Source organism: Varroa destructor, unplaced genomic scaffold (assembly GCF_002443255.2).
Source record: "Varroa destructor unplaced genomic scaffold, Vdes_3.0 BEIS01000002.1, whole genome shotgun sequence".
In the NCBI taxonomy this organism is placed as follows: Eukaryota; Metazoa; Arthropoda; class Arachnida; order Mesostigmata; family Varroidae; genus Varroa; species Varroa destructor.
This window is the reverse complement of record NW_019211455.1, coordinates 24,752,909-24,779,138: the sequence shown is the minus strand read 5'-3', so window position 1 is coordinate 24,779,138 and position 26,230 is coordinate 24,752,909. Positions and strand designations below refer to the sequence as shown.

The following is a 26,230-nucleotide window of genomic DNA, read 5'->3' as shown; positions in this document are numbered from 1 at the left end:
GCGGAACGTCGTATCCGCTTTTTATGTCCCTGTCCGTTAATTGAAGACTTCCGCTGTACATCTGTTGTGTTTTCTATTAAGTGCGAACTTAGATGCACCTGCAGCTATTGTGCTGCTCACCTGGATAGTTCGACGACGTATAACAGAACATACTGGCTCAGGTAAGCTTATAGTACTTACATTCAAGTTAGTCACGAATTTTTAAAATAAGGTACATGCGAAAAGCACTACCTATTTATCAAGTGCTCCGTATGGAAATGATTTCTGTTATAATACTAAATTTTAATCACTGGATACCTGTTTAACCACGAATGAATGAAATGTAGAAAAATCAAATTAATTTCAGGCGAGCAAGGATACATTTTTCGTAAAATTCAGTTTAATAGAGGCGAGCATAAACTTTTATATTAATCCTAATAGACAACTCTTTCTGGTAGAACAATGGCGACCTAATGTCCCGCAAGTTCGGAGATATATCCAATTGTTGTGAACTACCCAATGGGTACAATTAGACACGTTGTTTTTTTCACTAAGATATTTGATTATTGAATTCGAAGTGATTGAACATGCTTTGTTAATTACTCTTAACAAAATTCGCCATTGAAAACAACATTCGTGCAAAAATTTATAGCTTTAGTCTTCGAATTTATTCTTGAAATTCCTGCACTTAGTTATCAAATCTTTCACTGGACGTGTACCTTACGATGATTCCGCGAAATCGATGCAGTGAATGATCGATTTTTACGGTATTTTACGGTACGATAATGATATACTTTATCCGTTTATTACTAATAATAAAATAATAGTTCAATGACAGTTTAATTTCTTAATCTTTAAAACTAGTTCTAAAAAAAGAAGGGAAAGTAAAAACGGACTTATTCATTTATTGATTTTTCCATTGGGTAATGTATTATATATGTCATTTATGATGGGGTTTTTTTAGAAATAGTTTTCTTGATTTTCGTACATACATTACATAACAATCTCATTTCAAGCTCGACGCGCCGCTTTATTATAGAAACAAAAAATGTCTGAGAAACATCAACCTTTGTATTCATATACATTTCGATTTGCACGGTAATAATCAGATTGGGGCATTTTGGCTTTCTAAAATGAAATTGTACAAAGCTATTCCTCATTTACGAGCACGAAATAATCCAATTTATGCACCATAACAACCAAAGACATATTTTTCTTTTGAAGATATCGCGAAACCCGAATGATCTTCTAGCGACCCAGCACCACAACAACATACCTAACATTTTACACCCATTTACAAATCTAGATCTCATGCTTGTAGGACTGCTCATACGCTCTAGCGTTAACCATTTTAAGGATTGGCCTCAAGGTGTCACCCGGGCCTACTTCGTAAGTATTTGGGAACGGTACGTCATCGTTCCGCATATATATTTTTTGCATAACTTGCTCCCATTTAACCGGGCTGTAAATTTGTTGAACGAGGTGCTTGCGAATCATCTCTGGCGTCTTGTAAGGCTTAGCGCTGAAATTTGACATTACCTGGAATAATTAGTGGTAAGTGCTAGAATTATTATACATAAATAAGCTGAGCATGTTTAAAATAATGCGTCTATTACTCTTTCTTAAGGCTGTGTGACTGATACTGCTATAATGGTGCTAATTGCATCGTGGGACGAATTTTCACGAGCAGCTGAGCGACTCTACCTAAATAACCCGGACAAGTGTCGATTTGTGGTAAAGTACCGCCACACAAATGGAAAACTTTACGTTAAAATCACAGATGATTCTACTGTGTACCAGTACGAAACAGAGGTAACTTACGATCTTCGTTCCATGCCACTACTGAAAAGTCTACTCCGTTATATGGCAGCTACGAATATATTATTATTAGTATTATTATTACTAATATATTATAACGCACAAATTCAAATAATTATCTTTATTATTATTACTATTGCTACTGTCATTTGAATTGCTCGCAGATAAATTGCCCAACGCCAATAATATAAAAACTAATTATGATATCAATATCAGAATCGGATAGGAGTTAATAGATAAAGAACTTTGTAAAGAACGTTTTATTATGTATGAATAGCTAACCGACGTCGCTCGGCTTGCTTAGTTTTAATCTTCTATATTCCGCTCTACCTATAATTTGCAGGTCGCACAGGACGTCAAAAAAGTTGAAAAGCTAACGAGTCAATTATTAATAACAATGGTAAAACAGCCCGAAGCAAGCACCTAGAACAAAAAGATCAAGATAAATTTGCAGAGTAGACGTCATACTGGCGATACAACAGATCGCCGGATTATTGATGGCTGTTGTATCATTACGTGAGGGAATGCGGGAATACGCAAATGTGTATGTGTTCGAGAATGTAGTTGTCATTCATGAGGTATAAATGATATATATGGCAATACGTGTGAGGTATCTCACACTTGTACGTCCCGCGAGTGATTTATTGATAACGACAAATGCTAAGAAAGGAAACAGAAAAACTATAAATAAATTTTTTCTATGCACTGTCGATTATTACAGTATTATGATTGCTTTTGTTACGAAAAATACTAAATGTGTATATATTTGGCAGATTTTTATTATTTTTAAGGTAGCTAGTTTTTTATTCTTTGGCTTCTAGTTCTTTTAATTGTTTTCTGCTGATTAATTAAAAAGGCAGAGGATTAATTACTTCCAATGTTTTACATTGATGAAATCAGTTGTGTACGCTAATAGCTAATCAGTCATTTAAAGCTTTGTTGTACTTTAAAGATAGCTAATGTGCTAGTGTATATGCCGTCCTAAATAAATAGTTCGAATTCAAATAGGAAATCATTTGCTACGTTTCCAAAATTTTCATGACAATTTATCATAGTGGCTAGTAATAAACATCTGGACCTAACAGAATGCTCAAATTGTGAGGCAGGCGGAACGTTTACTAGTATTTAAATACTATTTGTTCAGCTCACCTGTATAGCTGGTGGGTTGATGACCACTTTATTGAGCGCATTTGCAAGAACGTCTTTAGCAGGCTTCATTAGCTTAGTATGAAAAGCACCAGATACAGTCAGCCTTTTGCATTTCTTCAGATTAAATTCTCTTGCATTGCGCTGAAGGAACTCCAGAGCCTAACGGAGCGTATAGATAGAAAGAATACAGATCTATACATATATGTATTTAAACAAACCGACGCAAACCTAGTCATTTTTTCTTGTTCTTACTTCAATTAAATATTAAGCTTGTATGTTCTTATAAACTTGTATAACCAAGTACTGAAACTCGAGAACAGAGTAGCTTAGCTTACTGTTCCTGAGTACGAATACTGTGCGTACAATCCCAGTTAAATCAATAAATATTTGTAAGGACATGGTTTTGCGATTTTTTGCGAAACTATAATTTACACTATAAAAACTTTGGCCTTGTGGCTGACCTTTTCGTCCCCTCCTATGACCTTGCAGTGTGGAAAGAGGTGACTCGCGATTTCGCACACCGGGTCCTTAATCTTTTCTCGTTCCTGGCACCATTCGCGAGCCAATTTCGTTCCTAGGTTGAGTTTTGAGTCCGCCCGAAGGAACACTGTCATGAGTCCAGACGGTCTTTCCTCCGAGCAGATCTGCATAGCTTCACCTCTGAGTTTCACCAAATGAACAGCTATACTGACGTAATATTACGATGTCATAATCAACGCGTCCATTGATAGGGTTCGAGGGCATAGCATAACAAAGGACATATTCGTTAGCTGATTTTTGCCTTTGATGAAAAACTATATATATATATATATATATATTCTATATTGTTTCTCAAATATATGAGGGACTGCAACGAGAGAAAAATATTTCTATGCTGTTACAGGAACTTACTGTCTTCAAAGCTTATTGCTCCTCCAAAGACAAGAGCCGAGTACTCGCCCACACTAAAACCAGCGGTTGTTGTGCATCGCTCTATAAGTTCGGGAGAAGATAGTTTCAACTTTTCCAAAGCGGCAAGACTTGTTAAGAGCATCGCTGCTTGGCAGTTGATTGTCATGTTCAGAACTTCTTGTGGACCGTCCAAGCATAGCTTGAGTAGATCAATTTTCATAACTGATGAGGCAAAGTTGAACATATCCTTTACTCCCGGCACAGTAAGAAGATTCTTAGCCATTCCAGTGTATTGTGCGCCCTAAACAAAACACGAATATAGAAATAGTTCGCCATTATGTTAATTCGACTTATCTTACCATTTTCGAAAAGAGAATTTTTGACCATTTTTGCTGTCGTTACTTTATTGCTTTTTATGATTTTCCGTTGAGAGGATGCTCCGATGCGTACAATGGAAAAACTATTGTTTCGAAAAAACTAGTTACTGTTCTTATGTCAAAAAAATTACACCCGTTAGCTCTATCGAAACATAAATATGACAAGCAAGCAAACACTCCGATATATCTTAGTTTACTCCATGTCCAAAGGCGAAGCATATGTCAAAGATCGTTATGTTTTAAAATAAGTGAAAATAACGTTCAAATATAAACAAAAAAACTTACTTCAAGATCGAATGTTTGTAACAGATTTTGTGGGTTTATCAGTAATAACTACCTGTCCAGGAAAAAGAACAACAGTTGTCGACCTAGGATCCTTCATAGGTTTTGTTAGTACAGCCTCTGCCCGAAGTTTGTTTTTCAGAGATCTTTCAATGGGATACGTATCACTGTTCCACTGATCTCCAATGGAATTCAGCTCAAAGGTGGATGCATCTCGAAGAAGTTCCGAAACTTCAGGTCGTTTTGTGGATTTATTATAGAGTCTAACCGAGCTGCACGTTAACACACCACGAAATAGTCTATAATAATTCATGCTGGGCTCAGTAGCGAATGCTAAAAGTTCTTTCTAGTTATACTTGACGCTAGAGGAAAACATAGTAGTACAACCCTATATTTCGACAGCACGTGCAACTCGCGCACTGTTCGACAACAATATCCATCATTCTATTTGAAAATCAAACACCGCATCAGATTGTTCCGTTATTTAAAGTTATTCGTCGGAACTAAAGTACGGGTGTGTGCTGCCCTTTACAGATGAAATAATGATAGAGAATTCCGTAGACAGGACAGGAACGCATTCAATTGTTTACTGAAATCCGAGGTAAACCTTCAAAACAGTTATAATTGCATAATCGCAAAATATCTGCAACCGATGAACTATTTCATGATACGTTTAAAGCGGTGAACGGTTATATCCAATGTATTACCATTTCATCAGAAATTAGTGTGGTACGTTCTGGTGGCAGACAGAACATTGATAGCTAAAACGGCCTAATCATTAAGTGCGCGACCCAGCGCTTGCCAAGGTCACGGTCGGCGCCATCGCGGACACTAAGTCTATCGGAGGGATAGAGTAAAGAAGGCCATCTGAAATGTGTTTGAAAATAGCCGCGTACATCCCATATCTCCCGTGGCGCGGGCCCCAGTAGTACGAGTTTACATCAAGGCTTCGTGATCATGCTGTGCATTAACTATAGTTTGTGGTAAAAAATTAAACCAACAGCCTTGTCAGCATTGTGTTCTTATTACATCTTATAACATCCTTATTGCCCAAGAAAGGTGCACTACTGTCTGAGAATAGTTTAAAATATTGCTTCAATTGGCATGTAGCAGTAGTAAAACTCAAATAGTATATATGCCTATGTGTGATATTAGCGCTATGTGATTATCACAGATATTCTAGAGCTCGTGCCTCGAAGCTGCAGCTACGCTGTTCTTGACTCAACGTTGCCATACAGTCAATACTTCGTAGAGTCACCAATACGCGTTATGGATTGGTCGCATTTGTTCCGCGTAAACGAGGGGCTTACTAGGACCGCGGCGATAGCAGCGTTTGGTGCCGGCTCACTTTACGTTCTGTACAATTTGCTTGACACTTACATCACTTCGTCTCCGTCCACAACGAGTAGCGGCAACAGCACGTCCAGCGCGGTACAACAGATGCAAGTGGAATCGGCGACACCACAGAGACAATGGTGCACTTCTCTTTGGGAAGGCAGTGCTCAGCCATCATCGAAATCAGCATCACCTCTGCCGCTATCGGTTGTACGAAAATTCACTGATTCGACTCACAGCCCGAGCCAAGTTAATGGGCCGGAATTTTTCGGAGTGACACCTGCACAGCAGCAGCTCGAACAACAACAACAGATCGAGAAGCAAACTGAAGAGTTGACTGCACTCGTTGAAGATCTCAAGTACAACGGGGCTCGTGTCATTAGCGACGACGAGGTTGACTGTTTGGGCTTCCTTCTCACCGCAAATGATGAGACCGTTCTCTGCGAGACTCTCGGCATCCTCACGAATTGTTCCGCCTTCACAAGCAATCAAGACCAGTTTCGTAAGCACGGAGTTCTCAATCAAGTGAAAAGATTGAGCCAACACGAAAATGATGCAATCAAACTGCAGGCATTGAATGCGACAGCTAATTTATGTGTAAATGACGAGAATCAGGAGGAATTCGTCGACGAAATTCCCTACTACCTGGAGTTAGCATTTAGCGAGGGCTGTTCCATGATCTCGTTGGTTGCGCTGTGCGTTCTCACTAATTTAACGGTAAAATACGGGTCGGATCCTGAAGTACTTAAGTATACAGGTTTGCTAGCTTCAAAAGCCGTTTGCGCGGCGCCTGACCAGTCCCTTCAGGCAATGAAAATTCTAGTGAACGTGTCCTGTGAGGAAGCGGGAGCTGAGTATCTAGTGGACACGGATTTACGTGAAGACTTCTTCGATTTAATTCAATCAGAGCCGCCTATTTCGCAACGGTGTCTAACAATTGTAGCTAACCTTATACCAAAGATTATAGAAGGGTCTAGTTTCGAAAACAGAATTATCCGGTTAAAAGGAAGCATGCTCGATATGTGGCGAAAAGCCGAGTTGGAAGATGGACAGAAGTATCAGCTGAAACGAGCTCTCAGAGCGCTGTCGGTTCGTGGATGGGGAAGGCTCACTGAGAGTACCATGGACCTCGTTGATAACAAACAATAACAGATGTGTATCGTTCTCGACCACTGAGAACCATTTTCATCACCCGATATAGTTAATCGCCATTTTTTGGCTGTTCTACTTCATCCCAATTAGTGGAGTGCATTTAACTTATGTACGGTATTTGTAAGCTTATTTTACAACCGGAAAACCTATTAGCGTACGGAGTTTAGAATGAGAAAATGTAATTGAACGGATGAACCGACTTGGTTTCTGCATGGATTTATTTAAATGCTAGATTAAGCTTCTAGTCAGGCAGGGGTAATACAGCGACAGGTATGTCTTCAATTATGGGGTTCAATCTTCAGGGAAAATACTGTAAGTGAAAACCTATTAGGTGCTTCCGAATGTTGTTCACTTTATAGTCTTCAGTTTATCTTTTTGCATTCCAGTTCATCTGATGCTGTCGTCAAATGACAGCATAAATCGGATGTTCTTTTCAGTAGAAATCCTGATTGGTAGATAGTCATGGCTATTATGTTGTATACAAATAAGAAGAATGAATAAATGAAGAATTTGCCAAAGTATTAGCACTGAACTTCAGTAGTAAAATTACGTAGATTAAAATGGGTGTTTTAGAAAAGTGGGCCCATTATGCTTGTACGTAGTATAGTAAGACATTCTGGAAAAGCGCAAATATTACAGAAAGACCCCAGCGCAACCCTACATCATTAATTCAAAATCTCATTCATTTTCTCAAATGAATAATTCAAAAGGTTCATTTTCTCTTTAGCATTGAGCAGGCAGTACCTATACATAAGTTATATGTATATAGTAAATGAGCTTCCGCTTTTCCGCTTGCAATATTGTTAAGACGTGTGAAAAGCTGGGCCTTTATCTATCACCAGGTTGAACAGAGTCTGCGAGCAGTGCAGAAAATCATTTAGGTATATTATATTAAATAACAGAGCTTAAAGCAATTAATCGCATCACGATTAATCTAACCATGCCGTTATCATGTCCTGTAAAATTATCACATGCTCGTGCAGCTCCAAAACCTAAAAATACGGCATACTATGACTATATATGTAGTTACAGTATTTTTTCTTTTGTATTATAGTCCATTCGAAATGAAAATATACTAATACCCCGAACTAGTTTCAAAAACAAAGTAAATAGGAGCTTAAGCACTGCTATCTTTTACGATTCCATACGTAGGATACGATTGGCAAGCACGCAATAACGGAATCTTACTGTGCATTGATTGATAATACATACTTATAACCATAATGATATTTATTCAAAGATTTCATTGTATATATGCCGTCTTTTGACTTGTAGTCTGAACGTCTCATTCGGGGTCTAGTAGTCGATTTGACAGGACCACGGTCGCTGGAGAAAGAACAAGTCTATCAGTGATAGCTCTAAGAACGGAGTTTGGTCTTCATTGATATTTGTTTCACAGCTTCTCTACAGCGCGCCGAATCTAGGCGAGATAATATAAAAGTACTGCTATTTCACCAAGCATAATTTAGTTAACTAAATGCTCTTTAACATCAAATAACACTAGTAATACTGCCATTATAATTATAATTACGACAACAGTACTCTAATTACTCCATTGTAATATATTTGTATCTCCTTAATACATAATTAGAAGGCGTTAATATCTGACCAGGCTAGTTAGCGAACTCTTTCAGGAAATTCAGTTGTGCATCAAGTGAGGGGTGTTCTGTGATAAGTCCTGGAATGCAAAGTAAGTTGCTGGATAATAAAGCCACAGGCTTTTAGTAGTAAGTCTATATACGCAATAAGTGAGAAAATATATTACTCGGATCCTCTGAAAAAGGTGATTTAATTTTAATTCTACAGGTATTCCATTAACTTGTATACATCTCTAATACCTAGGTCTCCAACCGTTTTTCGTTAAGCCAGCAGAAACCATAATAGGTGCACGGCGACTCTTATTTGTAATGAGAGTCTGTCTCTTTAGTAATAGGATTCAAATGTTAGGTGGAATCCCGATTAATGTTGACGCCCAAATTAGCATTGAGCAAAAAAGGAATGTATAATGCAACCGAATTACAATGAACGACAAATTTGAATTTTACTGGTTATCTCACGGCAAGGAATGGGATAGAAATCCGAATTTTCAGATCCCATTGGCGCGCGATATTTGCATAACGAATACACCAAAACTAACGTAGACACTTCGCCAAAAGTTGGCTAAATTTTCCATAACTCCGACCACTTCAATTCCTGTCACCTTTTGGTGAGCACCTGGGTTCTTGCTACGAAGTATCTCTTTTATTATTTATAGTCCAATAATAGAAAACTGACTAGCTATACATTGTCCATTAAATACTATACAATGATTACTACCCCGCTTACGCGTATCATAATTTTTGTACTAACATACGCCGAACTCTTCTGTGATAATTACTGCGAAGGCCAAAAAGGTGCATCTGGTATTGTTCGTTGGTGTTAATAGTACATCTGGACGTTTTGGCACACATGCCTGCTTTGCCGTCCGGATGAACTCAACGCGATTTCTCCAGTCCACACTGTAACCATACATAAAAAATACTGGTGAAACCATTATTTTTTAGTATTTCTTTAATTTAGTCTTTGTAGCGTAGACTTGAAGGCGCTATAAGTGTAAGAAAAGACTTGAAGGAAATATTCATTTCTTTGACATTTGTGGGAGCCGATTAGGGTTCTGCAACTTACTGGCAGGAGTATCCTACTGCCATTCGTCCTGCGGTTACACAGCTGCCACCGTATGTTTACAGTAAAATATCGTATTGTTATTTATGGTTCAATATAATTTAACGACGTCTATCAGGCGGAGTATATTCGTTCAGCGGTAAATGTTTTTTTTATGACTTATGTATTGAGCATTCCGGGAAAACTCGCTTAACTACGTGTCCTGAATGTATCCTTGGGAAGTGCTGCGGCGTTTATATTAATATAGCGTATATACTGCGGCGTCGTCGATGAGGACAAGGATAAATCAGTCTGTTGAACTTAAACGCTCAGGCGCCTATTAGCAAGTTACTTCAGAGAAATGAACTGATTACCACGCCAGGAGCCGGTTTAGTACTGCTTAATGGCTGCCAGTGGTAAATAATTTATTTCTATGAAATGGCTTGCTTATAGGCACCTGAGAATTTGAGACCGTGGATGGCTTTTGTATTTTAGCATGAGCTATAGTTGCGTTTGTACTCTTGTGTTTTAACTGTAAAAGCTTCTTTATAACAGATAGCTATTTCTACCATGTTTAAATTGTTTGATCACAAAGTGAAGACGCCACAAGCTACACTAGTCAAGAAGTAACCTCTCTGGGCTGCGAAAACAAAATTCTTTCTTTTTGAATGTAAACAGCCTAATTTCTGATTCCTCCACCAACTTTTATATTTTTCTATGACTTATTAGCGTAAGTTCGCCTCTGCGTGCCCTGACACGCTTTGACGAAGTAAAGCCGGCACCGCTTCGAAGAATTAAGAATTACGCATCAAATAGAGGGTTGTGGTATATATTCTGCAACTAAATATGTTTGAAACGAAAAGACTTGTGTATCTGCTAGTTGGGAATTGCGTTTTTGGCAGATTATTCGAATGTTCTAAGGAGAGGACAACTTTCGTTTTTCTCTTTCTTGTGTGCATCGATCCCAATGTAAAATTTCTCTTTGAAGTGTAGTCTCGAAAACATTAATGAGCTTGCCAAGAAGCGTTACGTAATATAATATGAAAATAACTAAACTAACATATCTAACCATGCCCTTGTTATCGTTCATATATACATATATATGGTACAATCGCATATAAACGTAAATGCATTCTAAATTTTGAGACTTCCTATATATTTATGCATGATCTTTGTGAAAATATTAGATGTGAAAAGGCAACATGAATGAAGATTGTGCAAACATACCTAAAATAGTTGAATGTTCGTAACGTTCACCTAAACTGTTTGTACGCAGTTCCAATATTTTTTTCTCCTCACCATATCCCGTATCTTATGTATCTTTACATAGCTATATATAAAATAACTAATCTGACTAAATATGGCATATGCATTACCTGGTAGAACAAATGTTAAGTTGCCACCTTTTAAATGAGCCACGAGCTTATCTTGTCCATCTATCGTACAGTCAATGACCTGCGTTAGTTTTTTGGTTTTTACACATTTCATCATTGAAGCTTCTATGCATTTTCCATGGCTGTTGTCTTTTATTTGATTTTGTTCTGTAGTGTCACTTTGATATTATCCCAATGCTTTATGGTCTGCGCGGATTTCAAACTAAAAATTGTTGAATTGTGTTGTAAGAGATGTTGTACAACAATGGTACCTCCTTCGAAACTTAATGACATTCTTGCGTGATGTTTGAGTTTCATATTGTCTGCTTCGGCAATAAAAATCTAGTAATTCGTCTTTAAGAGACCCGCTTGCAAGCACGGCAACCAGGTGCACTTTCGGCCTTCAAACATTGTAAAATTACGGGCGGTCAAACGTGCGTAGGGGAATCAGTGTTTTTTTTGTTCTTTCTCTCGACCCACTTTTTTGTTTCGTCGCTAATGTTTCCGCCGTCCCTCTAAGGAATTTGGTGCTTGCTTTGCTGTGTTTCTATATGTGTTTGGCCTAGGTTCTTCATTTCATAACGTTTCATAGACTTTTTTTATACGTGTGCGTATTGTGCTATATATATATATATATATATATATATATATATATATATATACGATACACGATTTGTATAAAAGAGACTAATCCTAGTAATAAAGAAGAAGTTATAGTTTAGTAGAACCAGTTATCCTAAGATGATACGCTGCGCAAATTTGTTAAAAAAAAGTTGAAGTTGCATGTAAAAGGGTACTTCTCTGAAAAGAATGTATATTATGAAAGCTAACTAACAATATTAATAGTTGTCGTAAACCCATGCTAAGAGGCAATTGATGACAGTTAACGCAAACTTTTCACAGAGGTGTCGTGAATCCTGTCACTGGTAAAAAGGCTAAAGTAGAAGCAAGGCATTAGTCTTTATATAATGTACATTTTCCCTAAGTCAATAGTTATTTTGATAGCTTGTATAGGTAATACATAAGTCATAGTTAAACTGAGTTATTGCAGTGGTCTCCATAGTAGGCAGTATTACTTACATCGTTGCTTTTCTGAGCCTTTAGTGTGCAATTTTGTTTTTTGATGACATGCCTTCGTTTTATCTTGTTCGTGTTCTCTCCACAAGCGTTAAGGGTTTCTTGCCAGCCGAGACGGTCAGGACTGAAGCGTTGCCTTTCCACCTTTCCGCCAACGCTAACCATGAAGGTTACGGCAATGCGCTAGAATATCCCAGATCCCTCTTTGCTAAAGAGTATTAAGGATAAAAAAAAGGAGCTGTTTTTTTTCAGAAACCACGTTTTGTAGCGTAACATAATTAACCTATTTGAAGTTTGCTCATTTATTAACATTTTGGTCAATTGATGTACGCCCATGTTGAGATAATGCATGTCTGCAAGCTACAAATTGTACTACTTTTGTCGTAGATATCGTAAATCACCTTTCCGTAGGTTGATACAATATAAATAAGATCGATGTTTGCTTACTGCGACGAAGTTACTTACTAGTTAACGAAGGCAATTAAAGCTTTATTTGTGTCGTTTACAGAAAAAAATTCATGGAAGGGGTAACTGCGTAGCTTTTGCCGTGCATTGTTCGAAATTAAGTTTCTAGGTACAAATATTGTCTACATGTTTCTAAATCTAAAGGATTTCAGTCATTCAGGACAATAAGTCTAACTACGCAAATGCTTTCTAAAATTATTTCAGTACTTCGAAGTAATCCTAAATTTAGAAAGTTAAAAAAAAGTTTTTTGTAGGAAACTACAAGTCACATTATAACACTTGTAAGTAAAACTGAAAGGTTATTTAAAAACAAGCTACAGGTATAGTTCAGCTCCCTAATAAGCTATCGTTCCATCTAAAACGTAAATGCTAATGGTAAACGATCACCTACAATTATTCATATATATTTACTCGCAATATAATTAGGTTATTTTCTAATTCATCATATCGACTTACTTTATTGAATTGTTAGTAGTGTGTTACGAGTTGAATTCTTGGGTCAGGTAACATTAACTGTAATGCTCAGTAAGAGTCCATGAATATAGCCAGTGCAACCCTACAGGATATGATCGTATCCACTATATATTCTACAAATAGATTAATTTGTTTCCAGTTTCGTTGTGGTCAAAATCATCAAGGTTTATCAAGGGATCGCATAATATACGCCGTATACAGAAAGGTGTGCACCAAGTACGCCAACGCTAAAGGTTATTACTTTATAAGCAAAGATTCCAAGTGGGATCTTTTATGCTTAATAGAAGAAACACAGCTGTTGCCTTTGTGTTCCGAGGGTATGACTTTGCTCCGCATTAATCGATGCCGCATAGGTTAACGATTCAAATGGTATTTTGAGGTTATCTATAGAATGGGGAAATCTAAAATACGGTCATAAGCAGAATAAGAAAAAAAATAGCTAACGTTCATAAAGAATTCTACACGTCTATGTGACTAAAATATCTTGTTATGTCGAGCGTGGTCTTGCAATAGTAATGTCGTGTAGCTCTGCATCATTATTGAATTGTAGATGGACAGCACGGGCGTCCGACGGTTACAAGTATTGCCGTTCCTTGTGCGTCTACGCTAACGTAGCAAGTTGGAGCCTTACACCAAACAGCACTAGGAAGAAGTATCGACGTTTACAGTCTATACACTAACAATCTTATCGAGATATTCTTATATGCAGAAGTAGTAGTTTGCTAGTCTTCATAGAGCCGAATATACTTCGAATTAAAATGATAAGCGCAGCACTCGGATCTTTTAAATGCTCGTAGAAAGATTGTTATAAAGGGAAACTGCTAGTGTATTCGAGGTGACGTAGCTTTATCTGTTAGATGATGTAATCAACACATAGCTTGTCATTCGTTTAACAAAAATATGCACCATTTAAAAGGTTTTAAAAACTATCAGGAAAATGTTATAATACTTATATATATTTTTTGCCTAGCATAAACGTCTTTCATTAGTGTTTTGATTGGTTCTCTAATGCGAATTCAACCATGCATTTTATAGACTGACTTCAAATCAGCATTTTTTAATGATATTAATGTTATTAACATAAATCTTAACGTTAACTTTAACATCACACTCACCACTGACTTTATTTTATTGACCTGCGTTAATTTGACTTACGTAGAACCACTATACGTGTTAAGGAATAGGTTTATACCAAAAAATCATGCGTTTCAGTGCGCTGTGGTTTCTCGCATTAAATGTATGCATCGACAGGTCACTGAAATTAAGCCCCCGTTTTTAGCTACTAGTTTATTTGCAATTGACAATTCTTAGTTAATTACTACCTAACTATATCTTTCAGGCCTATAATGACCTTTATAGATTCTAATGACGACTCTTATGTGATACTTCATTTTTACCAAATTAAGGCAAGTACAGCTCTTGGACTTGCGTTAATTGCGCTTAATTAATACTCAACTATACTTACTAAAAAACAGATATATATTAATGTATTATGTATTTGAATGCACTGAGAAAATGTTTCTACCGTAGTTTCTACAGCAGGTTTCTACAGTAGTCAGACACTAGGCTAAATCTCGCACTTTTATGTAACTCTTTTAAATTAAATTTTTCTTTCGTTAAAAGCCTAATCAACGTCTAATCTAAAAATGCTACTACCTCGCTTACTAAATATAGGTGATATGATGACTTTAAGAACTTTAGTAATGGCCTTGATGTGACGCCCACCTTTCGTTTCAAAATTAACCTATTTACTCTGTAGATATGCGCAGCGAGAATTATTAATATCATCAATTCTAGCTAGAAGCGGTCCGAACCTGCATACAAGGGCTGCTTGGAGCTAAACAATGGCAGTTTGCTGTCCGCTTGTTGTATGCAACATTTTGGAAGCAGCGATGAATATCATTTGCTTGTCCGCGAACCTCACCAAAGCTGCTTCATTTCCGGTCGTATCACCCGATCTGCTTCATTTGGGTTACACAGCGTTTGACTTAGTTGGAGTCCATTGCCTATGCCCAAAGCCGGCCTCTCCAAAAACTCCATAAAATTCAACTGGACTGCTGCCGGAATCGGCAAGGCCTTAATTTGGGGCGGTCAGGTGCAATGAGACGTTAACAGCTACCCCAGTAGCGTAAGCACGCTTCAAGGCTCTGTTTGATAGACTTTAAGAAGAGGTGATCCCGGTCTACAAGATACTATGCTTGCAGGAGCTGTTAGGAGAAAGGTTTTTATATCGCGATTTAGAAGAGACACTTCCTAGTAGACCAACTGGGGATACCGTACGCTTTCGAGACCCTTCTAAAGGATATCAAAAAATGCTAATGATAATTTTGTCAACTACCTCACAAGGGATGCGTCGGTGAATTTCGAAAGGCTTGTGCAGCTCACCCGCGAGTAGCCGAGCTTAGACACATCGAGCACGGCGAGGAGGCCCGGTGAAGGTTCAACAGTCGGCCCCAGATGTTTCAAATGCAGAGACTGGGGTTATTTCAAAGATCAGTGCCCGAAGCGCCGCTTCCGTCGAAGCAATCTGCCTAAACGTAGGCGCCGATGACCCATTCGTGCTCCAATTTCGTAAAAGAGTTGCAATATTCGGCCTTGGGCAAATGTAAACGTAATCACATCACGGTCCGTAAATGAGCTATACTTATTGCTCACTGCAGAACCTTCGAAGTCTCTATATTTATACTATGCTTGGTGCACCTTGCTGACGGTTCTCGAGGCAGTTAATGTCGAAGTCAACCGCGGGCCAGAAAAGCTGCGAAAGAGCTAACCTTAGACAAGTCGTTTATGACGAGAAGGCTTTGGGATGCCTTTAGTAAATATAACGAGCCTGAAGAGATTCATGAGGTAAGCTCCAATAAACAAAGCAGCTTTCCTTCCCTAGATGGCAACGGGTCTCTGGGGTTAGGTGCAGAACTGATAGCTAAGCAGCACGATAGTTTCATTACGCTTCTTGTAGGCCAACACGGCCACCTATTCAAGCAGCTGGACCGACGAAGAAAACATTAAATAGTCATTTACCACTGTCGATTTAAGTGAAGTTATACTGTAGCAACTCGCGTGGTTTTTCCAAACACTTAGAATCCCATGACAAAAACAAACGTACTTCTAGAGCAAACAAGAAAGACTAATTCATTTCTTTAACATGAAGAATCAAAGTTTCCTCCTTTTATTACGAACTTTTCTTCGATGCTACAGCGACAGCTATTATAACAGTCTGGAGACAATTCTCAAAATGTATTCTTTCGTCGTGCAAATATAGATTACCTTTTCCATTGAATTTCTTCACTAAGTTCGCCTGAAAATTTGACGTTGAGTAGATTACAACTAGATATTATGACACCTATCCTCTCTTTAAATATCTAATTCACCTCGTGTTTATCGGGCAGATTTATGACATCGTATATTTTTCAATATCTTACAATTTGTTGACGCATCCCATATAGCATCCCTTAAGCATACCATATTTAAATAAAATACCCTTTGTACATCGCATGTACATAGAACTGGCGGAGAGCGTCAGGCAATGGTGAGCGTGAAGTATTTCTTTACAGAAGACCTAATACATTTTTAGACGTCCTAAATTCTCTAGTTGTGAATTTGGTGCTGTCGACAATCTGCGCATTTATCTTTGCAAATTTTGCAAGATCAACACTTAAAATAGGGCAGTAATAAAGACTAACTAGTGCTAACATTTGTTCGTCACGTCACCGTTGGATGAAGCGGACTAAGTTTATTCTGAGAGAAAGCACTGATGATGGCTTAAAAAAACAGCGTAATTAACAGAACCAAACCTCAGTCATCGGTCAAACGTATAACAAACTATTTTGAATTGAGAATTATCTAACCTTCATTTGGCATTACTGTGGGCTAAATACATGTCGCAGACATATCAGTTGCTCAAAAAACCGCAGAAAACCAATTCGAACTCAACGTGCACAGTAGAGCAGTCTATAGGTTCCTCAGGTATTCGTTAAAATGATTACTTCCAGAAACATCTCAATTGGGGGGAGAAAGGGTAAACCTATCTGCAATAGCCTTAATAATTGAATTTGGTCTTCGCTGATACTTGTCTCGCAATTCCTCCACCGCAGCCTGTACCTAGAAATCGAAAATATATAATCACGTTAATAATATTATTTTAAAGTTTACAACCTTTTCAGGTAAAACACAAATGGTTCTATTATAAAGTGGTATTATTACACTTATTTTACGGAAGCCTTTGTGAACATAGCGTCATCAATCGTCTCAAGGAAAGATCGCATTAATGACTAGAAAAAAAACATGAGACAGCGCGGCTAAACTTAATTGTCACAACCGGTTGAGTGACGGCTATCTCAGTATCGTGAAATATGTTTTAGTCCTCAAATGAAAATCGTTGTGCTGAAAAGATGTTATTACTAGTCTTGCTTACTCTCCTGGCAAACTCTTCTGCGGATTCGTCCGTCCCACAAGTGAGGGGTTTGCCTAGGTACGTTCTGAAACGAAAAGTAGTTTAACAGGTAATAATGAGAGGTATGGTTAGGCACGTTCGTGTTACACAGTTACCACATAATTAATATTAGGTGATTGTTCTTTTAATTTTGAGGCTTGTAGACGCCCAAAATATTCCGCGACTGCGGTTGCCGAGATATTTCGTTTAAAAACGCATACGTAACCGTAAAAACCCGTCCCTTCTGGGACGGGAAATAATATAAGTAATTTTTTTCTTAATGATAATGAATTCTATTTGGGGGAACTATCATTACAATGTTTATTTATATATATTTTGCTTGAGGCTTATATAAAGTGCTACCTGTAATATTGCTAAATATTTCCCAGTAGAAAATTAGAAATCAGTAAACAGGTACACTACTACTATATGGACCAAATGTTTGTAACTTCTTTATATTGGTTATTTATATCACGGAAACATGCCTTGCTCTTCATATACGTCAAAAAAAAGGCAAACAAAGCATGTATGTTAATAATAATTAGGGACGACTTAATCTACTTAGGAACTAGTGTCAACCAGAAGGAGCCTCGTAACTTGTCTAAAGTATGCTACAGACCTCAGTTTAACAGGCCATCCTCCAGAAGGAATCAGGATAGGAATTCGTTTTTCCAGATACCATTGGCGTAGTTTCTCTGAACGACACATATGCACGTGTTACGTTAACATGTTGCAAGCTGGCTTAAACGTGATGATCCATGTAACACAACCTACGCATTCATATTACATTCTTTTCCAGTTTTATACTACCTCGCCTACTTGCATTGCTCGTTTTATGTCTAAGCATATGACAGAGCATGTACCGTTCAATTACATTTAACTCGAAAGAAATACACTACCGACACATTGAAATTATGTAAGTGTTTCTAGTTTCAACATTCTTCATCAAACACATAATACATATTCTCTTCAAAAATTACGGATAACTTAATACGTATCAATGTTATCGCCATAATAATTTCTCAGAATAGAATAGATCTTGAGAATTGATTTGTGACGATTACCACGAAAACCGAAAAAGTACATCGTGTATAGTTGACGCGTGTTTATGGTGAACATAGGTATTATCGGCGCATTAGCTTCTTTGGCCACGCGAGCAAATCCTGTGCGATTTCGCCATTCAAGGCTGTAACCATGAGAGTGAGCAAATGTGCTGGTAAGACAGAACAGTTGATGGAACGGTAGCTGCCCGTTTATTAGTTCGAGTCTGTATGCAACCTAAAATCTTTCGATGTAGATTATTCATAAGCCAAATAAATGAATCTTCAAATATACAGACATTTTGCTTTAAAGGTGATCCGTTACGCTGTAGAGTACTAATGAGTAGGTTGAATGAAAGTAAACTACACATGGCATAAAAAAATAATTTAAAAAAAGCCTGTGTATTTCTGCCTTGAGAATCAAGCAGGCCCCAATCGGCCATAGCTATTAAAATATATGTATGTAAATAAATAACAAACCTATAATTTTCACTGAACATAGCTTCGTAGGCACCACCTGGAAGAATGAATTTTAAGGATCCGTTCCGCAATTCTGCCACGAGTTCATCCCGTCCACCCGATGTACAGCCACTTAACTGTACGCAAAACGTAAGACATTTAAAAATGTTTTGATTTCATTAGGCAGCTAATACTGTTCGGCGGTTTTTGAGTCATAAATCGTAAATATAGTATTTTACAAAGCGATGGGAAGAATAGCAAATTTCTCAAATAAAATCTTACCTTAAAGAGCGTTCTTAGTAAAGGTACCTCCCAAAAGAGGCGGTCGATTGACCCACTGATCATTTTATTGGTTCGAAGAAAAAACCAGCCTATAAAGGCGTATAGGTCGACAGGCAGAAGCGCATGATACGGAACTATTAAAGCGCCACGATCCAGTGGAATGTTTTCGACACCAACTACGTCGTAACCTGAAGAAGACACATGAATTGAAGATGTGCCCACTCTTACTAAAATGTTATACAACAATGAAATTTTCGAATCTCGACATGATTTTCTTGGTAAGTGTGATTAAAGATTAAGAGACAAGTCATTTTTTCACATATTTTTAATGCTTCTGACAATTTTTTCTCCTAATCTCGTTAATCGTTAAGGACGATTTGTTTTTGTGTTATTGTTTGTCGAGCGTCTTAAAGAGTTGACATGAATATGGATTTGAGGAAGGTAATTAGAGAAGTGGTTGTCTTAATGTTGCAGCTAGTTCGGTGGAAGCCAGTTAGCCCTGATCTCTGAAGGTTAAGCTAGATCTGCTAATGGTCCGTGAATTGACCGTAACTTTAGATGGCCAGATAAAACCGCCGGCGAAATTACCATTGGTTAATATAGGCATACGCATACGGACGGGCAAAAGTGAATTATCGGTTAGTAAAAATTCTTTAATTTAATTTAAAAATATGGCTTAACAGTATCTGTCTTTCTTTTCTTCTTTATGAACTGCTTGTCGTAATAGTAATAATTAATAATAATAATAATAATAATAATAATAAATAACACCTTTCTCTACATTCTTTGGATAAATACATACCGTGCAAGATTCTTAGGCTCGGCATAATGAAGAACTTGCCCAGGCATGAAGCGACCCCGTAAGTGCTCTCAACGTCAAACCCCAGCTGATTAGATACGTGAACTGCAACTGTTAATATTGTAGCCCCAGCGGTAATAACATACGGCAATAATATGAAGTGCAGCTGGAATGAGAAGAGAATAGGCAAGTTATTGCACATCTTCAAATTGCAAATTTTTCGAATCTGAGCATTATCTTACCAGCAGGGTTATTTATAAGTTATTTCCTCCTTTGTGAAAACTTGAATACTAAGATCCATTACTTGTATGATGTGCATAAAATTCAGAAACTAAAGAACTACGTATCTCAAATCTTCGATTAAGTGACGGGCCTAAAGTAGTAGCTCTTATACAGAAAATTTGAACCGGACGTCGGAGTTCAATTAAAGGACCCTTTTTAGAAACCTCATGTGTGCTACCGTCTCTGTATTCAAGCCGTAACACAATCAGATTAAACAAAAAGTCAACTACAAAGATGTGAAAAACATATATATATATATATATAAGATAACGTTCAAACGGTAACATAAATAACATAAACAAGCTTCGTTAACCGAGGAAGAACATTGGGAAGTTACAGCGAAACAGTCCGAAAGTTTGCTTGCATACTCAAAAAGGTGTCCATTGCATTTAATTAGAAAAATTACGTTCCAACATACATGCAGGCGCGATCAGTGACCGGACCGACAAGAACTATTTTGCAAATAATACCTACATACTATCATCGTGATGTAAGAGCACAGTTTGATGATAATCTTCCGATCGGACCAAGAGCGTTTATAGAATGCGTTGTTTGTTTTCAGACTTGACGCCACCGGGTACTTTCTTATGAGTGTACCTCAAAGGTAAAGTCTGCACCAGAAAAGCCACAACACTGGAAGATTTAAAAGCTGCGATTGAGCAAGAATTGGCTTCAAATTAAATATTTGTAAACGTTTTTCAATCAATGGTCCCCCGTTATCAACGGTGTATTGACCAAAGCGCCATCAACTTTAAACACCTGCGGTAGGAAGAGAAGTGTTACATTTTATCTAGATTATTTTGATGCTTAAATATTAAGGAAATGTAAATGAAAACTCAACGTGTGATCATTCAAACTGTATCTCCATTTTTTCTTCTAAACACATACGTATATAATAGTATATACTATTGGGTTGTCGACAAAAGTATTGACCGCTTTTGAGCCAAAATAGAAGCAAGTATTTTCTAAGTTTTCAAGTAATATTGTGATTCTAAATATGTACCATTTTCATCAATGATCTTCTGCTATTTTACTGGTAGCACCAAAATCCCATTACTATAGAACTCTGATCTCTGGGTTACAAATTGTGACAAGTGATCTTTACATTCCTCCAGTGAAACTAAATTAATGCTACTAAGGAAAATTTCCACAGGCCAAAACATTTAGGATTCTGGCCATACGGCGGATGCAGTAAAATTTACAATCTCAGTCCTTTCAATTTTTACGAAGTAGCAAACGGTGTATATAATCTGACATTGCCAAGGAAAACAATAACGTTTTCTCTCTTCACTAGCTTTCGCCGATTTTCCAACGCCTTGGCGTAATCTCGTCAGTTGTCGACACAGTCTAGGTCCGAATCAATCGTTTTTCCAGGTGGTAGCTATTCGACGTTTCTGCACGATTCTGCTCCAGTACGTCCAAAAACATACCATATTCTTTGACGTCGATCTGGGTTTTGCCACAGACAGATTACATTTTTTTCATCGCTTTTTGGTAGAGTTTCGTAGATGGATATACGGTCGAGTAAATTATTTTTCATCATTTATTGCGGCACCGAGGCATCCAGCTTCTTTGTAGCCCGGTTTCGTTAAATGGTTTGACGGTATATGTTTAGTTCTTTGGTGATATCATCGAGTTATTTTCGGTCAACTTTGAAATCATTTCTTGTGTCAACTGAAATAATTGATGGAGAAATATATCAGTAATTCTAGCGATAGTACCTTTATAGGGCCATTTCTTCTAATAATGCATCTTGATTATAGACAACAGCGTTTATTTTGAAACTAAGCTGCATTTGTGCTTTTAACGCAATAAAACGTTAAGAATTTTGGCAGAATCTCCACTCGTTTTCAAAATGCTCTCTCATAAATAGAGGCGTTTCGAAAATTTAAGCACATTGCCTGCCGCTAGATTAGCCTTCAAATGATATCAACATCGATTCGACGCGACCCACAATATACGAGACATGTGATTCAAGACCATCCAGCTAGACAGGTCAGGTAGTTACTTTTAAACATTTTTTTTACCGGCTCATCGAAGACAGCATATCATTTTACACTGGAAATACCGCATTTATATAGACTGCAAATATAAATGATAGCTCTATTACTAATGAGTAATAAAAATCGACAATTCCGGGATCTTGTCACACTTAAGGCAGAATTATTCGATGTTGCCAGTATTAGTTGCATAATCATTAAATATGTTTCCCGGATAGAAGCGGCATCAAAACGTATAATCTCTATATTCTTCTAATCCTATAATGCATATAAGCGGGATACAGTACCTGAAGTGGAAATTAGTACATTTTTGTTAAGCCAACTCTGTCCTTTTGATTTTAGATTTTAAGGACAAGGTGCACACTTAGCTCTGTAGCCACGCATCCTCCACACGTATGCTTGCACCTAGCATTGCTAACGGTTCTTTTCTGTCAGGAGACATTGTTTCCTTTCTCGTTTGATTTCGGATGATCGGATGATTCAAATCGTGTTTCAAAAAATTCCGTGTCTCTTTCTCACTTACGTCTTCAGTGGGCTAAAGGTGACTTTTCGGCTTTTGCATTTTTCGCCCTTCTCTCAGTTTAGGAAGCCTGGACGTTAACAGATTTATAAACTGCACACAAATTCCGTACTGTACAGATTCTTTCTTCTTCTGTGACGCGTTGCCGTAAGAGTATTTTACGCGGTCGCTCAGAGTTGGACGCGGAAGTTAAACTAACACAGTTTCATGGTAATAGCCTCGCGTTGTTCCCTCGGAGTAGGCAAGTTAAAACCGATCTATGGTACGTCATTCTTATATGGTTAAAGAATGATGAGCTTGCATCCTCACGGTGCTCAATCAGGTAGCGGACATGAAAACAGGATCACATAATTAAAGCTCTTTATGTATATAAAGAAATTAAAAAATAATTCCTTTATTGAACTAAAAGAATCATAGGCGAAATTTAAAAGTAATTCGAATATACTTACAAGAAATGGTCTTAAATACCAATATGGCCAAAGCCTCCATAAAAGCCAGGGAATCAATAGAGCAAGGCCCCAGAGCATTGTGTACGCCAAGCGTAGTTTAAATAACAGCGAACCTTGGAAACGGAACCTGCAAGATGGCAGCGAAACCGCATAATGTGCGGTCATTTAAGGTAGACTTATTCGCGTCCATAATGGCCAACAAAACAATAAAAATTAAAATGACTAAATATACAGAAACCATAGCACTGGTTGCTGTCAAAAAATGTATAGTGATTCGAAAATATATTGTTAATTAAGCCTTAAAACGCAATGCTCGCTATAGAATTTTTGCGTCGTTTGGCTGGCTTGAGAAAAGTCCAATTTGATAGAGTGCCCGAGAACTTTTGTCCATATACAAAAGGCGCACCAATATTTAGCGTAACAACATATACGCATATATATACGCACGTATATACGCATGTATAGATTCGTAGACATATTACTTATTGTGGCGTGCATTACTGATTAGCAAATTAACTATATATTATTAGTTTGAAAAACAGGCGTTGTAAATATTTATACAGTAACTGAACAAAACAAATATTGTCTAGCTTATTATTTTATTAGGCAATTGACAAAAGCCCGTTGATTTAAATCGCAGAGAAAGCTACTTCCTCCTTCGCACACAGAGGAAAAAGGATAAAGTAGGACGAATTAAATAGGTAAGAATTATAGATCTTTTATAGTATTGCATTGTGTATCCTAGAATCTACTCAGCATCTCAGGCCAACGCAGCGCCACCAAACTCAAAACGATATGTCCTATTGTTATTGTAAAATAATTTGTTTACAAACAACAAACTTGTTCCTTAAAAATACGCAGTATCTACTAGGTGAAATTTAGTCTGAAATTGGCTGGCTTATACTATTAGAATGCAAAGATGAGGGTTTGTCAGATTAGTTACAGGGAAACACGTAAAAATCAGCATTGCTATGTATGGAAATTGACTCGAAGGCCAGCACTTAAACCTGACAGCTAAAAGAAAATAAATAAACACTAGAAGAAAGACACGACGCTGGAGCTTGTAGTCGCGAAAAGAACTAACCAGCTCTTAATAAAAAATAATCGCTAAAAAGAGATCCAATTCTATGTGAAGGTAAACAATCTTGCTTAAAGCAAACATTTCATTTTATTACATGCAAGCCACTTGAAGCGTAAGAGAAGGACATGACTTGTTTTTATCATTGCTGGGTTACAAAGAACCAAACTAATCCAGTATTTGTCCCGGTAGATAATTTCATTTGCGCCGTGCCTTCTGCTTGCAGTTTCCATTTTGGGTACCAAATCTTCGTCTTGGTTTCTCTACGTTTTATCCTAATTATCGCAGTAAATGATTTTTTTTCTGCCAAATTTGGAGCGATATATCCGAGGTGGTAGCCAGATTCCAGACTTGCATTGCAATGCACGATTTTAACTACTACGATACTATTAAAGGTAGGATGATGACAAGCTCTCCTGCTTACATTTAAGGTGAGTATGGGCACAAACGCGTATGCGCACTTCTGTTTTATTATCCGTGTAGCTTAGTCAGGTACCTGCAGTCTTATAGCTAGCAAAGCATTTGAACTCAGGATTGAGCTAGATTAAAACTAATCCTCTAAGATATCCTTCGAGTATATGATATATGCTTAAAGTATTACATCTCAGTCACTACAGAAGCAGCTTCTAGTTTCGACTGATGGTCTGCCAAATCACTACTTCATTTTCTCGATCAATCGCTTGTCACGCACCGCTGTATGTGGTAATCATAGCTTACTAGAACTTACATTTTTGACGAATTCTGCAGCAGTTCAATGACGAATATATCAAATAAACGGATACATTAGGGAAACACACAAGCAACGATTTACGTGATTCTTTTTTTCTTTTCGTAACCTAAATACACAAAATCATTCGAAATCAATGCGATATAAGAAAAAAAAGATGACTTTATAGTGTAGAATCCAGTGGCCTATCAGTTGACAGAAATAAACATTTTTTTGGATGTGATATATTCTCTTTAATATGCATGCGTGCCTTCTTACCCATGATGATCGGGTAGTTCATTGTTACGTTGTTCATCTTAATTTCGGGAGAAAGGGAACTACCCTTTCCGTTATTCACGCGCTGCTCGAGTGTAGTCTACGCTTTTATGGGAGCAAATGAGAAATTCGTACACTCTTTTTTCCTTTATTTTAATATTCACCTCGTAATATAAATGGCAGCTAGTTTTTTTCATTAATGTTAAGCCAAAAACAATTTGTCAATTCTAGATGCTCTTTAGGGAATAGTATAAAACATCCGTTTATTATAACCTACTAACCGTCCTTCTTTTTTGACAATTGAAAATTTTGACAAAATTTTCAGAAAAATATTAGGTTAGAGCAGTGACAATACGTGTTTACGAAATGCGTAGTATTCTATCGACCCATTTTAACAAAAAAAAAAAACACGTTTTTCTTCATTGTCTGATTGCCTGCGAACATACAAACCGGCAGAAAAGCTGATTGATAAAAGTAATTTATTGTTTAGATAAAGAGCAAGACTACAAATTAGAAAAAAAGAAAGCAGAAAGATGTAATCTTATTATAAAAATAGCATGCCTTTCAATATATTTTTATGGACACGACATTTTCAATAGGTTACGTTGCATATTTTTATTATTATTACAGCATCGATGCTATTGAGCTTTGCCACTTGACTACCCAAACTCTCACTTCACATAGCAGACAATCTGTCTTAAGCGAGTTAAAACTTACTTGGCCCGAATGTCCGGTGCATCTCTATATATATATATAATCCTAGTGTATAGCGCTCTGTCCATACCACGCTATTTTTTTGTTCAGTTAAAATAAACTGCTGAGTTTTCTCACTATATCGAAAAATGACTATGCGATTTTACATTTATTTAAATCAGACTATATCTATTCATCTTTT

General features: G+C 37.3%; 4 protein-coding genes and 2 long non-coding RNA genes across 23 annotated transcripts; 3 read left to right on the top strand and 3 right to left on the bottom strand.

The window, feature by feature from the left end:
- The first annotated feature begins 8 nt into the window (after positions 1 to 8).
- Positions 9 to 2,512, top strand: Srp9 (signal recognition particle 9). The gene is made up of 3 exons (XM_086980376.1): positions 9 to 161; positions 1,607 to 1,791; positions 2,141 to 2,512. The coding sequence occupies exons 2-3, from the start codon at positions 1,630 to 1,632 to the stop codon at positions 2,222 to 2,224; spliced, it is 246 nt and encodes an 81-aa protein (XP_086836502.1). The 5' UTR covers positions 9 to 161; positions 1,607 to 1,629; the 3' UTR covers positions 2,225 to 2,512.
- beg (malonyl-CoA-acyl carrier protein transacylase beg) lies at positions 865 to 4,953 on the bottom strand. Of its 2 annotated transcripts, XM_022794940.2 has the most exons (5): positions 4,552 to 4,951; positions 3,838 to 4,138; positions 3,408 to 3,628; positions 2,947 to 3,105; positions 865 to 1,518 (listed from the first exon to the last, which is right to left on the bottom strand). In XM_022794940.2, exons 1-5 carry the CDS (start codon positions 4,807 to 4,809, stop codon positions 1,282 to 1,284), a joined length of 1,176 nt encoding a protein of 391 aa, XP_022650675.1. In that variant the 5' UTR covers positions 4,810 to 4,951; the 3' UTR covers positions 865 to 1,281. The 2 variants fall into 2 exon arrangements, with proteins under 2 accessions (XP_022650675.1, XP_022650676.1); XM_022794941.2 differs by lacking the exon at positions 2,947 to 3,105 and having other exon boundaries at positions 4,552 to 4,953.
- Positions 4,954 to 5,066: 113 nt separating this feature from the next.
- LOC111244321 (armadillo repeat-containing protein 10-like) lies at positions 5,067 to 7,504 on the top strand. The gene has a single exon (XM_022791288.2). It carries the CDS (start codon positions 5,766 to 5,768, stop codon positions 6,978 to 6,980), a length of 1,215 nt encoding a protein of 404 aa, XP_022647023.1. The 5' UTR covers positions 5,067 to 5,765; the 3' UTR covers positions 6,981 to 7,504.
- Positions 7,505 to 8,525: 1,021 nt separating this feature from the next.
- Positions 8,526 to 11,140, bottom strand: LOC147757567 (uncharacterized). Its single transcript, XR_015321327.1, has 3 exons — positions 11,000 to 11,140; positions 9,333 to 9,481; positions 8,526 to 8,661 (listed from the first exon to the last, which is right to left on the bottom strand). It is a non-coding gene; the product is annotated as an uncharacterized LOC147757567 (long non-coding RNA).
- Positions 11,141 to 11,243: 103 nt separating this feature from the next.
- Positions 11,244 to 21,141, top strand: LOC111245306 (uncharacterized). 17 transcript variants are annotated; one of them, XR_015321320.1, is made up of 9 exons: positions 11,294 to 11,430; positions 12,582 to 12,647; positions 13,152 to 13,217; positions 13,563 to 13,664; positions 18,987 to 19,093; positions 19,304 to 19,503; positions 19,700 to 19,863; positions 20,036 to 20,210; positions 20,869 to 21,141. It is a non-coding gene; the product is annotated as an uncharacterized LOC111245306 (long non-coding RNA). The 17 variants fall into 17 exon arrangements; XR_015321319.1 differs by having other exon boundaries at positions 13,152 to 13,245; XR_015321321.1 differs by having other exon boundaries at positions 13,152 to 13,245; positions 13,539 to 13,664.
- LOC111245304 (DGAT1/2-independent enzyme synthesizing storage lipids-like) lies at positions 16,702 to 20,750 on the bottom strand. Its single transcript, XM_022793492.2, has 7 exons — positions 20,028 to 20,750; positions 19,226 to 19,413; positions 18,965 to 19,080; positions 18,509 to 18,630; positions 18,064 to 18,139; positions 17,427 to 17,490; positions 16,702 to 17,113 (listed from the first exon to the last, which is right to left on the bottom strand). Exons 1-7 carry the CDS (start codon positions 20,224 to 20,226, stop codon positions 17,012 to 17,014), a joined length of 867 nt encoding a protein of 288 aa, XP_022649227.2. The 5' UTR covers positions 20,227 to 20,750; the 3' UTR covers positions 16,702 to 17,011.
- Positions 21,142 to 26,230: the final 5,089 nt, after the last annotated feature.

Coding starts and splice junctions, on each gene's coding strand:
- Srp9 (XM_086980376.1), top strand. CDS start 1,630: ATGGTGCTAATTGCATCGTGGGACGAATTTTCACGAGCAGCTGAGCGA. Junction 1,792..2,140: donor TGTACCAGTACGAAACAGAG/GTAACTTACGAT, acceptor TATAATTTGCAG/GTCGCACAGGACGTCAAAAA.
- beg (XM_022794940.2), bottom strand. CDS start 4,809: ATGAATTATTATAGACTATTTCGTGGTGTGTTAACGTGCAGCTCGGTT. Junction 3,629..3,837: donor AGCAATAAGCTTTGAAGACA/GTAAGTTCCTGT, acceptor ACGTCAGTATAG/CTGTTCATTTGGTGAAACTC. Junction 3,106..3,407: donor TCATAGGAGGGGACGAAAAG/GTCAGCCACAAG, acceptor ACGCTCCGTTAG/GCTCTGGAGTTCCTTCAGCG.
- LOC111244321 (XM_022791288.2), top strand. CDS start 5,766: ATGGATTGGTCGCATTTGTTCCGCGTAAACGAGGGGCTTACTAGGACC.
- LOC111245304 (XM_022793492.2), bottom strand. CDS start 20,226: ATGTGCAATAACTTGCCTATTCTCTTCTCATTCCAGCTGCACTTCATA. Junction 19,414..20,027: donor GAGCCTAAGAATCTTGCACG/GTATGTATTTAT, acceptor TGTCTTCTTCAG/GTTACGACGTAGTTGGTGTC. Junction 19,081..19,225: donor TACTAAGAACGCTCTTTAAG/GTAAGATTTTAT, acceptor TTTTGCGTACAG/TTAAGTGGCTGTACATCGGG.